Consider the following 17934-nt stretch of genomic DNA (forward strand, 5'->3'; position numbering starts at 1 on the left):
ATTAGCCACTGCGCTGACCGTGAGGAGAAGTCGTCTCACAAACTGGATTAGTGATTGCATTTTGAACTTTCTTAATCTTTTTTCAGTAAGAATCTTCTTTTTTCAGTAAGAATCTTCTTTATTCAGTAAGCCATTTCTACTTAAAATTTTGTTTCTTTCTTTCTGAAAGGAAGAAGATTTCTCTCCCCATGTCAGCTGTAGTCTGCCTCTGGCTTCGGCACCTTCCCAGCCTTGAAAAAGCAATGCTGCATCTTTTTGAAAAGCTAATCTCCAGTGAGAGAAATTGTCTGCGAAGGATCGAATGCTTTATAAAAGATTCATCGCTGGTACGTGCTGGGCTTTGATGGAGGGAAAAAATCCTTGAAGGAGATGCTGGGAATCATTTCTTTTAGTCAGAGAATGAAAGGGGGGGATGTAAACAGAAGAGCAATTGGAACCTTTATAAATAATCATGTATTTACATTTTATATTTGAAATCACTAACGTAGGGGCTTTTCTGCATCCTTGGAGCATGCAGGGAGAGATTCGATGTTTACTTGATTGATGTGCCATATATCACATGTTCACAAGAATTGACATTTGCACAACAGACTTTTTAAAAACAGTATTTATTATTTCAGCATGGAAAATAAGTTTTTAGAAATGAACTTATGGGTAAGAGGAGGAATCAATTAAAAACATTCAAAAAATAAACTTTTAGCTCTTCACTAGAGGAAAGGTGAAATACTCGAGAGACACAAAACCCCAGAAAAATGGTTAAAGCAGCAGAACCTGCTAAGACTTCTGTAAGTTTTCTTTTGGTGTGAGGCCACCTGCCTTCACCCTCCCCTGTGCAGTGATACTGGCTCCCTTCCCCCTCAGGACTGTGCAGCCGGGAACTCCAGCCCACGTGGACATCCACCTCCGGGGCCGGTGTTTGGCACCCTGGGCTCTCAGTGGCTCTCGCCACCACTGACTCACCAGTCATCTTCCTTCGTGGGAGGCAGCTCTGTGGGACTGGAGCACATTTTGTAGGACGGGAATAAAGACCAAGGCACCCTGAAAAAACGATTCAGAAACCCCTGCAGTTGCTTTGTCTTCCAGGAGCCCCAGCGGACTCTGCCCTGTTTCCCTTTAGCTTTCGGAACCTGCAGCGGTGTGGCACAGAGATTGCCTTCCACCTCTTCCTGCTTCCTACAAGCAGAGAAAGTGAGTTCCGAGAGCCACAGGGAACAGTTCGGTCTTTAGTTGTTGGCCGGGACTCTGGGAAGGAGGGAGTGTTCACCCTCGCCCTTGAGCTGAGACTGAGGAAGTCTCTGAGGTTGGCTGTGCCCACTTGTCCTACCTCCTAGAGGCTTGTTTAGTGCAGCTGGGACTTCTGTGCTCTTTCTTTCCCTTTCTAGTTGCAGACTGTCTAAGGGAATCCTAATGGAATCAGTTGCTTTCCTCCTCCATCCCGTTTCTCCCCTTGTTTCATGGCCCCTTTCACCCTTCCCCTCGGCCTCCCAGGGCGACGTGCGTAGGGTTGCGGGTGCTGACAGCCACGCTGCTCTCACCCATACCTCAGGCTGCACACACTGATCCCACCTGACTTGAACGTTTGCCATGATAGAAGAGAAAGGAAGACATGTGTATATTAAGACTGAGAGCGCCCAAAGAGATTTCTTAAGGATAATTACTACCTAACCTTACCATCCAAAAGAGTCGTATATTAAGGCAAGAACTAGGAATGCACCTTATTTTAAAATGATTGCAGTACAATTCAAAATAAATCACGACTTTCAGAAGCCCTCTGACAGCCCATTCCTGGTGATTCAAGGTCATAAATTACCTCTATTGTCCACTAAATCTGTTTCTAACTGACATGCGCATAGTAGGACTTCAGTTTCTCTGGGCCCTTTTCAGTGGCAAAATATAGTAACTGGGCTATGTGCTTGCTCCCAGGGTGCTTATGACATTTTCTTTAAGTCTTCTCCCTGTTGAGAAATTCTAGTCCCATTGTCTTTTCTCCAGCCTTTCCTTAATCCTTGGATTCTTCTCTGAACCTTCTCCATGTCCTTTTCGCCTGCGGTCCTCATGCCTGAGTAGCACTGTGGTGAGCACAGCAGATGCAAGACAGCGAACGCAGGCTGTCCCATTGCACATCACTGTATAATGCTCAGTCTCCAGTTTGTAGTTTACAGTAATCTTCCGCTGACTTACAAAAGCTTTTATCAGGATCATGTGTGCAGAAATTCAGAGCTTCCATTATGGCTAAAGGGGGATTCTAGAGGGTGTTATTTGGTTTAATGTATTGTGGCACTGGCAGGATGTGACCTCTCTGCGCCTCATGGTTCCAGGAGGTAATTACAATACAGACGATGAGTGGAAGCCCCTGATTGGTGTGGGCTGTTCTCCTCAGCATCCTGGGCCTGCAGTGCCAGAAAGCCAGGCAGGCTGGAATAGGCCTGTGATGTGGCTAAGTGACTGCAGGGGTAACCTGAAGAGCCTGCTTCCTAATTGCATCATCTGATTCATTTATCGCAGTGCAGCATCTTGGTGCAGTGACAGGACTGTACAGAAGTATCAGAGAGATCTCTGAGACTCAGATAGCACGAGACTGCTGCGCCGTGCTCCAGCGGAAACCTGATGCCTATTACATTAGGGTTGGATTCCGAGAGTAATTAAAGTGTGATGGTCTACATAACTTGTGTTTTATATAGAGCACTGTTAATTATGTTTCTCTCTCTTGGGACTATCCAGAATGAGTCCTGGAAATTCTGTAGTTACCAAAATGTAACAAAAACAAAAGATAAAATTGTGGTACAGGTTGTACAAAGTGAAATGACCTTCCCACATGTTCTTTGGCCTCTTGGACTCACAGGTCTGGTATTTTCCATTAAGACCATGAATAATGAGGGATTAGTCTCTTATTACCTGACTTCCAAATGACTGTGTATGTATTTAACATCTAAAATGAAAGAGAAGTTTTCAAAGCCCATTCACTTTTGAGGCTTCCCCTTTGGCTTCCGTGCGGTAGACTGGACTGCCCTCGAGTCATGCTGTCCGCCACAGTTGGTGGCTCCTACATCAAGCGAGGTATTAGCCCTAGATGGTCATTTACTGTACAGACTGAAACTTTTCAAAAGCAGATGGTCTTGTGTTTCCCTTGACAGCACGGGCACAGGAAGACCATAATCCGTAGCTTCAGACCTGACCTTAAAAACTGATGTCAGCCACAGCAGTGAAAGCCACTTGTTAATTTTGCTGCCTTCTTGGCATTGTTCGGTTTCCCAAGGCTGGCCCTGAATTAGAAGGATGTTATGTTTTCTAGTTACAGTTCTGTTTGTGGAGCCCAGAAAGCTATTGTTTGGATTCCACATTGGAATGAAAAGTGTCTGCAGGGTGTCAGGGTGGCACTGTGCTTGGCTGGCAAGCTGCATGCCAGGGCTGGAAGGTACCCGGTTCCCATGCCCTCCCTTTCGTTCCTTTGCCAGCAGAGCCCACCCGCAGCTGGGTCCAGAGGAGCTAGCCTCATCTTCCCAGGCGGACTTGTCCCCAAAAGAAAAGGAGCAGAGGAGGCACCCAGCTGAGTGTTCTGTTTCTGTTTCACTAATAGTTGATATCAGAATATGCTTCATTTTCTCTCCTACCTAAAAATCTGTATGGTGCAATTCAGAAGATTTATCTAATAAGAACTTAAGAATAAAAAGCATCTAGATACCTCAGTATATATCCTCCTTGGTATGGGATAGGATGTGTTTTTTTCCTCATTCTCCAGGTAGCTATTATAGCACTTCAGAAAGAAAAAGAAACTTCTTTTACACAGACTCCCAGTGTGCAGCTCCTCCTTGGTAAAATGCTGTGCTGAAGAGTTCACTCCACATCCTGGGTGATATCGTCAGTTTGCCGTGCTTAAGTAGCTTTTCAGTAACATGCCAGGGTTTTCTTTTCCTGCTATTTCAGTCTTTTCAGCACTTCCTTTTGAGCTCTTTAATGTGGTGCATGTAATTGAACAAGCGCTGGAGTAGATAATTTAGCAGTGGTCCAGTAGTGCTGGCTGATGTGTGTTGCTAAAAGCTGGAAGATTCTGCGTCTTGGACTGGAGTTGCACTTTCCAGAATTAGCCTCAGGGGGGCACCAGATCCTCCAGCATCGTTTCTGTGAAGACAGAGGCCCACACTGCAAGTTTCCTTGCAATGGAATTGCAGTTGGAATTGCAATTGGGGATGCAGACCTTGTGGCCAGAGATGAAGGGAGAGAGGAAAAGCCCCGAAACAAAGCAGGGATGGACCTAGGGGTCATTGCCACTCAGGCTGAGCTGTGAAGCAGCAGGTGGCCAGGGCTTTCTTCCGGCCTGGGCTACCCTGGCTAATTGGATAGAGGCCACTGGGCAAGGCTAGGACTTCAGGCAGGGGTAGGGGGCTGGGGAGGGGGTGCTGGGCATCCCTGTGCCTCCCACTTCTGTGTCCAAATACGGAGGAGAGCTCATGTAAATTTAAGACGCAAAAGTACATTTGGTACTTGTTAAGTTCTTAAGCCCAGGAATGACAGATTTATCACTAATTAAACAATAACTGCATTATGGAGTACTGAAAAAATTGTTTGTGTATAAACAACATCTGGTAAAGATTAAAAAGAAAGAATAATTTTTCCAAGCTCCAATTTGTTAAAAGGAACCTGAATGTTTTAAAACAAAATAGATCTGAAAATGTAAAAGGGATATTTAGAGTCTTATGTTTAGTATTTTGAAAATAGAAAAGAAGCAAATGGCATAATAAAAAATACATATTTATAAAGGTGCCTCATAGTGCATGATAGATATAAAGGTTTTGTATAAATAGGTTTTGCTCAAGCCAAATCATGTTTCAATTCAATAGAGGAGCTCACTGGTGAAATGACTCTTATGGAGAATCTTCTTTTTAAGAAGAAAGGTATTTTGTGGTGAATATGCACATATTAACAGCAAGGGCTTCCCACTGTGGAGAGAACAGTGGCTCGGAAACAGCTACACAGTGGGACGGGATTGTCCAGCTGCTGGGTAAACTGGAGGGGAAGCTGCGCATTAGCTGATTCTTTAAATGACCCATTTCCTAAGTAAATATTTAAACTGCATGCAAGTACATGAAAATACCAGGAAAGAATCTATGCCAGGCTTAATGAACTTCAGCTTCTCTGTCATCTGCTATTTCCTTCTTTATTTTTAAGGCGAATATACCTATGAAAGGTGATAGATGGAAAGTACTTGATAATTTTTTCTGTTGCTTCACCGCCTTTTTATTTTTTCTAAAAGGGATTTGCTTTTGTCTGTGAATTACCTTAAATCATAGTCCAATTTCCCTTTTTGGTTTGTTTTCTCTCCCTCTCCTCTTCCCTATTCTGTCTCTCTCTCTCTCTCTCTCACACACACACACAAAATCAGCAAATGACAGAAAAAAAAGAAATGCTTCTTCCTGAGAATTCTGTTTTTCTGCGTTCTCAGGCCTCTTTCAAGTGGCAAGTGGCTTGTAATAATCACTGGTGAGTCGGTATGAAAATAACAGCTTAAGTAAACATCAAGGACCGGACACAAGAGCCTGTGTAATTTGCACAGTTCATGGTGCAGAGTGACAAGTTGGTCTCTCCCTTGCCTGTCCTCCAAAACAGGCATTGAGACCGTGGTGATTGTGTATCGACTCCATGCTGACTTTGTCTTCCTTTGTGTTTTGAGGGATGAAGATGGCCATCTTTCTAGGTGGAGGGGAGATGATGCAGTTTGGGGTAGCTGTGAGGGGAGATGAGAGGGAAAGCACTCATCAGCCCAAGGGGATGCACACCCAGCAGAACCATTGGGTCTATAGGAGAAGGAAGGCAGAACCCAGAGCTCTCCATCGTTGCCCCCCTAGTCATCCTGGGCATTCAGTGAAAAGACTAGGGGAAATAGGGAAGGACAAGACTCGTGTTATTGAAGTCCTCCTGCTGACATAGCTCCCCTCGAGTTGAAATGATCTGCCCGTGGAAATCGTTAGGCCAGATGGAGAAGAGAGAGCTTGAGAAGGAACAGATTTTGGTAGGATGGAGAAAAACAAACAGATGGAAACCACAAAAGGTTTATTTTCTTTCCTCGCTTTTATAGAAAAGATAATGGCCCCGGTCATGGGGCTTTGGAGCCCTGGGCTGCAGCGTGACCTCTGGTGTGTTACCGGAGTGCCCCACCCTACACATAAAACAGGATTCACAGAGGTTAGACGCCTGCGTCATCACTTAGAGGAGGCTACAGACATTTAGGGGGGAAGATACTTCGGCTTCCAAAGAAGCGTGTATTAAAACCTTAATTCTATTTGGAAGATTATCTTGATAAGAAAAGCAGCTTAAGATTGCTTTTGTGATTTGATGTCGCTGGGACACAAGCCTGACCTGTAGTACTCCAGTCCTCATGAGGGGACTCACTGACCCTGAAATTATGTGCTCAGAAAGTATAAAGAGTCTCATTTTAAAAGCCATCAGTGAGGGGTGCAGATGAGAAGGAGCTGTTCACAGCTGTGGGGCGGAAAGGGAGACTGGTTTTCAAATCAAAATCTCTGCCATTGCTGTTTCCGTAGGTTCCCCTGCCTCCTGGTCTTTTATCTGTTTTAAAAGCCAAAATGGGTTGTGGAAGCAGGCTGAGAGTAGCCAAGGGTCTGAAATATTTGGAAAGAAAGAAATCTAAGAGGAGAGTCCATCTGTATGGGAAAGAACAAGCAGATTCCACACAGCCAGCAAACATTTAAAACATCGGACGGAGCGATTTTGCTAGAAAACAGCTCACAGCAGAAGAGCACATCCAAGCGCTCACTCTCTTCTGACGAACGGAGTTAGAGCTGGCTTCCTTGCTGCCCCAGTGGTTTTCATGGTAGCCCTAATCTACACATCTGATCATCATTTTCTTTGCTGTTTGGAAATCACTATAATTAGTATGGAATGATTCTCTACTATCATCAGACCTATAGAATGGCTCTGGGATAGTTTGACTATTTAGAAAAAAGAAATTCAGTTTTGCCATTTTCAAGTTTGATCTTATCAATGCATTTCCAGGCTCTTTCTTGTCTGTCTGCCTGTGGGCACCAAAGAGTGCTATTTGATCTTAAACACTCTTACTCAATAGGCATGTTGTCGTGCAAACTTTGAAAATTGCTCTGGCAAACTTCGATGAATCACATTTCTTCAAGACATACAGTTGCTTTCCCCTTGTTTTATTTTTTTCGTTATGAATGCATAGAAACGTTGATGTTTTCCGTGCTTATATCCAGTGACCGCTTAATAACTGTTGTTATTTACAGTGAGACTGGGCAGCAGGAGATTCACTCACATGCCTGAGTTCAAAGCCACGAAATAACCTGCCTCTTCTCTCTCCAACCGTGGTCCTGCCAAATTATTTTCTTGCATAGATAATGAATTTATCTGTAAGAGTTTCAAGTTCCTTTTAGATAAAAATGCACATCAGTGAAGGAGGAGGGAGCATAGATTATTTAAAGAGTAGGACGTTTTAACTTGCAGATTAGAAATCCTGAGATAATTAAAAGGCGATTTTCCTGCCCTGGACAAGGGGCGGAGCTGCTGCCTGGAGCCCGGCGGGGCCGGCAGTGCTGGGGAGTGGCCGCTAGAGGGCGCGGGCTCGGTGTCCGCGGGCGGCCGCGGGGAGGGCGGAGCTGCCTCAGTGTGCGCCGGGGCACGGGGCGGAGCGGATGGGGCGGATGGGGCCTGCCAACAGCGTTTCCCGAAGCTGTGGTCATAGCACGTGCAGCACGACTGAATTTCCGGGAGCCCCGATCCACCTGCGCGTCGGAGCCGCCCCGCGGTGACTGCGCATGCGCGGAATCCCCCGGTCTGAGGGCGGCCGCTCCGTGGAACCGTCTGCCCCCCGCGTCTGCGGACACGCGCCTTCCACGAAGCCGCTCTGGTGCCAGAAACATCACGGACCCTGCTATAAAGGGCCTGTTTTGGAACACCAATGGGCGTTTGCATCGGGCATCGTCTCCTACTTTGAGCTCTGGCCAGAACCATAGGGAACCAGGGATTGGGCCGGGGAAGCTGCCCCCAGCTCCCGGGGCTTCCGCAGACCAGTGATCGGAACCCACGGCCGGAACATCAAGGGGAAGTTAGAGAAGTTAGATGCCTTTTACTCTTCTTCACGAACCCGCTTTTCGTCTTAAATCACGTAAGCTGTTCAGTGCACTAAGATGCATGTGATTGAGTCCGGCGTGGTGGTCGCTGGTTTGCCAGTAATAATTCTGCATTACCGGGTACCCATGACCGAATTCGCAGGAAGGAGCAGGCTGCAGGCACGGCCCGACCTGGAGGCACGGGAGCCCCCGCATGCGGGCAGAGGATGTGTAAGTTTCCGTAGTACCTACTGATCCTGTATTATGGATCGCCTGAGCTTTTGTAGAAAACGTGGGACATACAGGAGTATACAGAGGAATATACAGGAAGCCTGTACCCGTGCCCAGGAGACCACCGTCTGCACTTGTGTGTGGGGTGTTTTCAGTCCAGCAGTGCTGCTGTTTTCTAACCAAAAGGAATATGCCGGTTTTCTGGACATGAGCAGTTCCCGATAACTCCTGGGGCTGATTTTAGCAAGTTTCTGAGAAAGTGCCTGTGATATTTCACCACCTCCTGGTCTCCTTTTGCAGCCTCAAGCAGCCTGCCACCCTGCCATATTCCGGGTTGTTGATGAGATGTTCAGGTAAATGTTACACTGTTTCTTCTAGTAATTGATGCAAAAAAGGTTCCATTTCCAAACATGAAAAGAAAATGCTGTGGTAGTCTCTGGCTGTACCACAGGGAAATTAGAGTTTCTGATTCCCTCCTATTCCTCTGAGCTTTGTGGTAATTAGAGGTAAAAACTAAAAAATCAGTGTAAATTTAAAGGCCAGTGCCTAAGAATTAAGATAACTTTCTTTTCTTTAGCCTTTAAAGATTCTAATAATAGAAACACAGAATTGAGTTAGATATCAATATCATGAAATATTCATGTAGGATTTTTCTCAGCTCAGAATAAAGGGTAGCAATATACTCCCTTCACCACGTGAGGGCTGACCAATCTTTTTAAAAGACTTTAAAGCTAAAGAAAGCCAAGAAAAATAAATAAATAGTCGTTCTTAACAGAGCTCTTCTGTGGGGCAAAATACACCTTGCGTGTTCTCTTACAACACATTGAATGTTTATTTTGAAAATACGAGTACTTCTTGGAAAATGCATTAGATTTACAGATGGCAAGAGACGAGGAGCTCATAGCCATGAAGCTGAGCTGTGGCTGGCAGTTATGGGAGTTTTAACCATGGAGTACTAAGACTGGACCCAGCTGGGGAGCTTGTCAACCTGGAGTGTCCCAGCCCCTCTTCAGGGGAACCCGTATCAGCTCTCTCTCTAGTCCCTCCCACCTAATACACAGCAGCAGAGGCTGCAGGGCAGACTGCAGACTTTGGGGAAAGGAATTTTTACAGTAATGACTAGGGTTTAAAGCTAGCAAAATTTGAGGGTTTTTTTTTTTTTTTTTGCTTAAACAAACATAAAGAAAAATTAATTGTATGAAAATGCACGGAAACCAAACCAGGTACAGGTACACACAGATTCTTTTCCTACTTTGCTGGGTGGATGGACCAAGCCATTTCTCCACTTGTGAAAGCAGAATGTTGATGTTGCGTGTCCAGGCATACAATACAAAAATATTGGTACAGAGTATGTACGCCTGTATGGAAGGCATTTGCATTTGCTTAATAATTTAAGAACCAAGAAAGAGAGCTCTACACATTGCACTTTTAAAGAAAATATTTACAAAAGGGAGCAACAGATTTATCCTGCTTTCCCACAAGGACTGAAATCTGATGACTTGAGATACTGCTGAAGCTTATGGCACAAAAAAAGTGTTTCCACTCTTCCCTTATACAGTACAGGTTTTTATGTTTGCCGGATTACTTGTTAAACGTGTTCTGATCTGACTTTGCATTGTTCAGGTGTGCACTCCTGGAAACCGATGGGGCCCCGGAAATCATAGCCACTATTCAAGTGTTTACGCAGTGCTTCCTAGAAGCTCTGGAGAAAGAAAACAAGCAGGTTTGTTATATTGCATCTATTACTCGTTCATCCCAAAGAATAAGAGGCTGTTGGGAGTATTTTGGACAAGAGCACTTTATTTTCAGTAATTCTGATGGACTGTTTTGCTCACAAAGAAAGGTTCCTAATGAGTCCCCCAACAAAGGTTAAACCATTTTAACTTAACACAAATCAAGATCTGTCTGTCCCGTGCCCTGGTACCCACAGGCATCTGTCTCCTGTTGTATCTGAGAACTCTGTCAAGCCAGCATGCGTGGCCCTGTGCTGTGCGCTGTCTGCCGAGCGGGACACTGCCCTCTGGCTGCATCTGAGCTTCCCAGGTTCGCAGGAGGCGTCCTGGGGTCTGTATGGCATGCACTGAATAGGAAAGAGCGTTTATTGCAAAGCAGTCCTGGACATTCTTCATTATTTGCATCTTTATTCTTATCAGAGACCCAAATGTGAATTGGATTCCAGGAAAGGAGGTGGTAAGAGTGACTGGGAAATGCTTGACTAACTAGAGGAGGAGCGAGGAAGGGCAGTGAGCAGGAGGTGTGTGTTAGGCACAGTCAGTAAACCAAAGGCCAGGCCTGAACCCTGCAGAAGATTGTGCTCCAGGTCCCCAGCAGCAGAGGCTGGGCAACAGCTGCCAAGGGTCACTGACCAATTAGAGTGACCTCGTGAAACAGCAACCTTTGCTACCAGAGAGCTTTCACCTTTCAGCATTTTATTTGGCCTTGATTTCTAACGGCCACAGAAGTAATGTTTATGGGACATATTGCCTGTCAAGAGCGGTGCAGGTCCAGCGCATCTCATCTGTGGAGTATGTCACGGCCCCTGTGAAGCTCTCTGCAGTTTGACTTCTGAGAGCAGAGCTACAGTGCTTGGCTCCACCGGATCACACCCTCGTCAATGTCAAACAGATCTCTTAGGTTTTAGCTGATATTTCTACTTTTATTTTATTTTATTTTTTTTTTTTTGAGACAAGGTTTCACTCTGTCACCCAGGCTGGAGTGCAGTGATGTGATCTCAGCTCACCGCAGTCTCAACCCCCCACACTCAGGTGATCCTCACACTTTAGCGCCCGCGAGTAGCTGGGACCACAGGTGCACGCCACCACACATGGCTACTTTTTGTATTTTTTTATTAAGTGCAATTTCCATTTTATTTTTCTCCAGAGAATAGTCCGTCTTCAGTCCTTAAGGACTCAGCTCCTTACGTGGGCTTTGGTGGGGGACGTGGGACAGCACCCGCAGGTCTAAATCGGGGTAGGGGTGTTCGGTCCTTGTGGGCTTCATGAGATCAATTCCTGACTAGTTTGCTGTGAATTGCACAACTCGGTACTGTAGCTTCACGTACAGCTTGGGAAGCACATAGGCATCGAAGACGCCTGCTTCAGAAATGCCCCTGACTGCTGTGGCCTCCACTATGTTTCCAATGACGAATTGCTTAATGGCCTTGTCCTGGGGCACACATTGGGCACAGTTCGTGCAGCAAATAGGCTGCACGTGGCTGCGGCCCTTTTTGGCACGACCGTTGTTCCTTCTTTTCTTCGTCATCTTGGAGGCACGGACTGGAGGGAGCACTCATTTTTGCATTTTTATTAGAGATGGGGTTTTATCATGTTGCCCAGGCTGGTCTCAAACTCCGGGGCTCAAGCAGTCTTCCCACCTTGGCCTCCCGAAGTGCTGGGATTACAGGTGTGAGCCACCACACCCAGCCTGTTTCTGCTTTTTATAACAACAATATATATTTATTTTATTTTTTGAGACAGGCTCTCACTCTGTCACCTAGGCTGGAGTGCAGTGGTGTGATCATGGCTCACTGCAGCCTTTGGCTTCCTGGGCTCAAACGATCCTCCCACCTTAGCCTCCCGAGTAGTTGGGACCACAGGTTCAAGCCACCACGCTGAGCTAATTTTTAGATTTTTTTTTGTGGAAATGGAGTCTCTCTGTTACCCAGGCTGGTCTCGAACCCCTGGGTTCAAGGGATCCTCCCACCTTGGCCTCCCAAGGTGCTGGGATTCCAGGCTTGAGCCACTGTGCCTGGCCAACAATAAATATCTGTGATTTATTTTTTCCCACCCTCACTTTCCCTGGAGAAGTTAGCTGGGCTGTAGCAAGCTGCGCTCTCCGTGGTCCCACCTACAGTTTTGGAGGCGGCTCAGCTGGAAGGCACGGCTGGTCCTCACGGTTATTTTAAGCCTAACTGTCAATGTCTTTATAGTCCCCATTAGGAACGGGCCTCTAGGGAGTCTCACCTCGGCCTCGCGGAGCACACCTGGGTTGGAGCAGTGGCCGCGGAGGAACGCCACCGTGCTCTTTAGGCTTAGCTCACGCCTGTTTTTCTTCTTGGCTTCACCCTCAGCCTCTGATTTGGCCGTGGCCACTATGGATTGGGACTGATGTTGCAGTTGCTTTTAATTGAGAATAGTGCCCTGACCAGGCATACGTATCTAAGGACGTGGGACCACACATGGGGTCCTGGTGTGAGGCAGGGCAGGGATCCGAAAGCAAACAGGAATTCTCCACCCTCACCTTCAGCTCAACAAAGGAGAGCAAAGTCTCTTCGTTTTGCCGATGACTGCATAGGTATCTGTTAGTTTATTTCTCTTCCTAGAGCTGTTTCTGCGTGCCTGCCTTTTTAACTGATTGCCGTCCGCATCTGTTGACCCTCTGCCTTCTTGAGTGTCCATTTTTAGCTAATCAAAACCCCTCATGTCATATTTGGTAGATGCATGACCCTCTTTTCTCTCTGTGGTTTATTCATTAATTCTTTCTTAATAAAATGAATATCTGTAAACCTGCTATCTAATCATCTGAATACATGTCTATACACATACTCCTCCTTGCCTCTCTCCCTCCAGGTAACCTCTGGTTTGAATTTTATGTTTATTATTCCTTTGCTCTTTCTAAAGGTAGTTTGATCACATATATATGACTGCCTAAACAATGTTTTGTTTAGTTTCGGTTGTTTTTGCACTTTATAAAACAAACAGGAGCAGCATACTGTGTGCAGTCTTTTGAGACTTGCTTTTCCACTCAGCAAAGACTGCTTGACGTTGCCATGTGTGGCTGTGGGGAAGTGTTGTTATGCACAGTCCATGTGAAAACGTGTGGCGGTACAGCCATCCTGCTGCTGGGAGGCACTGGGGATGCTTCCAGGTTTTGTTTTTTATTACAAACGATGTTGCTGTGGACACTCTGGGACAGGTACTTCGGAGTGGAAGTGTGTTCTATGCAGAGGTTCAGCTTTCATAGATCCTGCCAGACTCATTTCAGAAGTGTTGGTGCCCATTTGCACTTCCTGCAACGGTTTATGAGTGATCCCGTAAATCCACATTCTCACCCATCATCAGAAGCATTCACGTCAGTGATTCTCTCTTCTTACCCTTTGCTCTTGCCCCTGTTCTGTTTGGAGGACACAGTCAGCTCCGTCATTATGCCCTATCAGACAGTAGGCAGAAACTGAGGTGGGTGTGATAAGCCACTTATCCGAAGCCCGCACTGTGGCTTAGTACAGCCAGTCAGCTCAGTTTCTGGTTGCAGCCATGACAGCATCTGCTCATGAGCTGGATTAAATCTCCCAGAGATAAAAATGATAAACTCCAGGCAAAGTATTTTTAAAAATCTATTTGAAGGCATACAGAGCACCTGAGAAAGTGGACGGAGACTGGAGGCCACCAGCGCTTTAAAGGGACACCACTCTGAGAGGTCTCCTGCCCCCCTCACCCCACCCCGCAGCTGCCCTCATGTGAGGTTGGGAGCGGGTGTGGGGCCGGGGAGGGCCAGAACTTAGCACAATCGGATTGAGTTAAGGTGCCAAAAAATAGAAATGTAAACTGCCAAAGGAACAAAAAAAAATTGAGGGGAAAAAAGAAAACCAATGTCAAAAGGTAGACCTAAACCCAAAACTACCACGAATGACATTAATTTCAGCCATTAAATGGAAGTTAAATATTCTAGTAAAAAGGCAGAAATGTCAGACTGAACAAAAAACCGAAGACCTGGCTGGACACGGTGGCTCATGCCTGTGATCCCAGCACTTTGGGAGGCCAAGGTGGGAGGATTGCTCGAGTCCAGGAGTTCAAGACCAGCCTGGGCAACATAGTGAGACCCCAGTCTCTGCAAAAAAATAAAAATAAAAAATTAGCTGGGCATGGTGATGAATGCCTGTAGTGCCAGCTACTCGAGAGGATGAGGTGGGAGGATTGCTTGAGCCCAGAAGGTGGAGGCTGCAGTGAGCCATGATCATGCCACTGCACTCCAGCCTGGATGACAGGGCGAGACCCTGTCTTAAAATGAAAAAAAAAAAAAAAAAGATTTTAAAAGCTATTGTAATCAAGACAGTGAGGTATTGGCAAAAAGACAACCGTAGATCAGCATTGAGTCCAGATACAGACCATGCATATGTGGCCAATCGATTTTTGACAGAGACGCCAAGACAATTCAATGGGGGAAAGGAACGTTTTCAACAAATGATGCTGGAATAACTGGATGTCCCTATGTAGAAAAATGAGCCTCAACCATTACCTTATAAAGCACACAACAGTGAATTGGAGAGGATCATGGGCTTCAACAGAAATGTTAGAAAGATAAAGCCCCTAGAGAGAGCGTAGGAGAATGTATCTGTTTGACCATGAGGTGATCCAAGATTTCTCAGAAGCACTAACCATAGGAGAAAAATGGATAAATTAGACCTCATCAGAATTTAAAACTTCTAGGCTGGGGGCATAGCTCACGCCCGGAATCCCAGCACGTTGGGAGCCCCAAGGCAGGAGGATCTTTTGAGCCCAGGAGATGGAGACCAGCCTGGGCAACAAAGAAAGACCCCTTCTCTACAAAAAATACAAAATTTCGCTGAGCGTGGTGGCACACACCTGTGTCCTAGCTACTCGGGAGGCTTAGGTGGGAGGATCACTTGAGCCTGGCAGATCAAGGCTTATGATCATGCCACTGCACTCCAGCTTGGGCAACAGAATGAAACCATATCTCAAAAAATAAGAAAGGAATTTAAAATTTATATGCTTTGGTAGATATCATTAAGAAACTGAATGTTGGCCGGGCGCGGTGGCTCAAGCCTGTAATCCCAGCACTTTGTGAGGCCGAGACGGGCGGATCACGAGGTCAGGAGATCGAGACCATCCTGGCTAACACGGTGAAACCCCGTCTCTACTAAAAAATACAAAAAACTAGCCGGGCGAAGTGGCGGGCGCCTGTGGTCCCAGCTACTCGGGAGGCTGAGGCAGGAGAATGGCGTGAACCCGGGAGGCGGAGCTTGCAGTGAGCTGAGATCCGGCCACCGCACTCCAGCCTGGGCGACAGAGCCAGACTCAGTCTCAAAAAAAAAAAAAAAAAAAAAAAAAAGAAACTGAAAAAGCAGGCCAGGCACGGTGGCTCATGCCTGTAATCCTAGCACTTTGCGAGGCTGAGGTGGGTGGATCACAAAGTCAAGAGATCAAGACCATCCTGACCAACATGGTGAAACCCCGTCTCTACTAAAAATACAAAAATTAGCCGGGGGTAGTGGCATGTGCCTTCAGTCCTAGCTACTTGGGAGGCTGGGGCAGGAGAATCGCTTGAACCCGGAAGGTGGAGGTTGCAGGGAGCCAAGATCACACTATTGCACTCCAGCCTGGCAACAGAGCAAGACTCCGTCTCAATAAATTAAAAAAAAAGAAGAAGAAGAAGAAACTGAAAAAGCAAGCCGTTAGCTAGGAGAAAATATTTGTAATACATGTATACAACAGAGGACATGTGTCCAGAATATATGAAGATCTCTTATAACTGCCTAAGAAACCAGTTTCGAAAATGGACAAAAGTCTTGAATATACACTTTCAAAAAAGATACACAAATTGGCAGTAAGCACATGAAAATTGTTCGGCATCATTTGCCATCAGGAAAGTGCAGAGTGAAACAGGTAGGAAAGCAAGCATACATGGGGTTATGTTCCCTAGCCACTAGAATGGATGAAATTAGTAAGACTGACAGCACCAAATGCTGGGAGCACGTGGAGCACCTGGAGTTCACACACATTGCTGGTGGGAGTGAGATGGCACAACACAGGAAAACCATGTGGCCTTATGATGTTAAACAAGCATCTATCTGTGACCCAGCAATTCCATTCCAATGGTGTGCCCAGGAGAAACAGAAACACAAAAAGACATATGTGTGCATGTGAACTACAGCTTTATTCATGATAGCCCTCAGCTGGAAGCAGCCCAAACTTGAAGCAGCACATCAAGAGGAGAATGGCTAAACAGACTATGGCATATTCATACCATTCAGACTACTTTTGAGCAATAAAAACAGAATGATCTACTCGCACACAATAACATGGTTTAATCTTTAAAAAAACATGTTGAGCCCAAGAAGCCAGACACAAAAGAAAACATACTTTATGTTCCCTTTACACAAAATTCAAGAATAAGCAAAATTAATCTCTCTTGTCAAAATCAAAATATTGGTTGCCAGGGTGGGGTGGAGGGAATGATTGTTAAGAGTTGGAAGAGGTCTTCTTGGCGTGATAGAAATGGTGTCTTCACTGGGGTGGCGGTCACGTGGATTTGCTCGTTTACCAAAACCTCATATACTTAAAGCCTTTGCACTCCATGCTTTATAGATTTTACCTCAATGTTTTAAAAAGCTGTGCCACTTGGGGGTGTGGATAGCTGGAGCTCTTTGGCCCTTGAAAAGTGAGCACAATTGTTTTATGCTTTTGTTGTTATTTTAAAAACCACGCTGAGCCGGCACAGCGGCTGACGCCTGTAACCTCAGCACTTTGGGAGGCCGAGGCGGGCGGATCACTTGAGGTGAGGAGTTAAGACCAGCCTGGCCAACATGGTGCAACTCCATCTCTACTAAAAATACAAAAATTAGCCTGGCATGGTGGCGTGTGCCTGTAATCCCAGCTACTCAGGAGGCTGAGGCAGGAGAATCATTTGGACCCAGGAGGTGGAGGTTGTAGTGAGCTGAGATTGTGCCTCTTTACTCCAGCCTGGGCAACAGAACGAGACTCCATCTAAATAAAAAAATCAAAAACAGGCCAGGCGCTGTGGCTCACGCCTGTAATCCCAGTACTTTGGGAGGCCGAGGCGGGCAGATCACCTGAGGTCGGGAGTTCGAGACCAGCCTGACCAACATGGAGAAACCCCATCTCTACTAAAAATGCAAAATTAGCCAGGCGTGGTGGCGCATGCCTGTAATCCCATCTACTTGGGAGGCTGAGGCAAGAGAATCGCTTGAACCCGGGAGCCAGAGGTTGCGGTGAGCTGAGATCACGCCATGGCACTCCAGCCTGGGCAATGAGCAAAACTCCGTTTCAAAAAAAAAAAAAAATGCTGAAATACCTAACATCTCACAACTGCTCTGACAAGTCTTTCTGAAATAGAAGGTTTATTTGTATAATTGGGTTCATGTGAGGTAGAACTCATAAAGACATCAAGAGCATAACTTTATTATTTTTCTTAAGTCCCAGGAGGTGATTTAAAAGGTTAATTATTCTGGAAAATATGAGGTTATTGGGAGCTTATTTTTCAAAAACTAAATGTTTCAGAAAGTGTTCTGACCATGTTAGTACTGGTGGGTCTTTTTGGGCAGAGGACTCAGAGTTTTGTATTTTCCTGACCCTGTTTCAATCTTAATGTTCATGCTCTTTGGATTTTCCATCCTGTGGCAGCTGCGGTTTGCACTCAAGACCTACTTTCCTTATACTTCTCCATCTCTTGCCATGGTGCTGCTGCAAGACCCTCAAGGTGAGTTAGGGTTGACTCTGCCCACATCAGAATGATTTCCTGGGAAGAGCACTGTCAAATGATGGCCTCCCCACCAGGCCCTTATCTATAGCATGAGGGAGACACAGCTGGTTATTTCTAAGATCCTTTGAGCGCCCAGGATCCCACATTCTGTAGATTTTGATATGAG

At 45.9% G+C, this 17934-nt stretch overlaps 1 protein-coding gene and 1 pseudogene across 2 annotated transcripts in view; one reads left to right on the forward strand and one right to left on the reverse strand.

Annotated features, from left to right (window-relative positions):
• The window catches only part of FANCC (FA complementation group C), a 213779-nt gene that overhangs the window by 177597 nt on the left and 18248 nt on the right, over positions 1-17934 (forward strand). For both annotated transcript variants that reach the window (XM_025360357.1, XM_025360356.1), the window contains 4 exons: positions 170-326; positions 8610-8662; positions 9933-10032; positions 17690-17765. In XM_025360357.1, coding sequence (XP_025216142.1) covers positions 170-326; positions 8610-8662; positions 9933-10032; positions 17690-17765 — 386 coding nt within the window. The remainder of the gene's footprint in view (positions 1-169; positions 327-8609; positions 8663-9932; positions 10033-17689; positions 17766-17934) is intronic.
• On the reverse strand, positions 11195-12413 carry LOC112608447 (annotated as a pseudogene).

This window comes from Theropithecus gelada, chromosome 15 (genome assembly GCF_003255815.1).
Source record: "Theropithecus gelada isolate Dixy chromosome 15, Tgel_1.0, whole genome shotgun sequence".
NCBI classification, from domain to species: domain Eukaryota; kingdom Metazoa; phylum Chordata; class Mammalia; order Primates; family Cercopithecidae; genus Theropithecus; species Theropithecus gelada.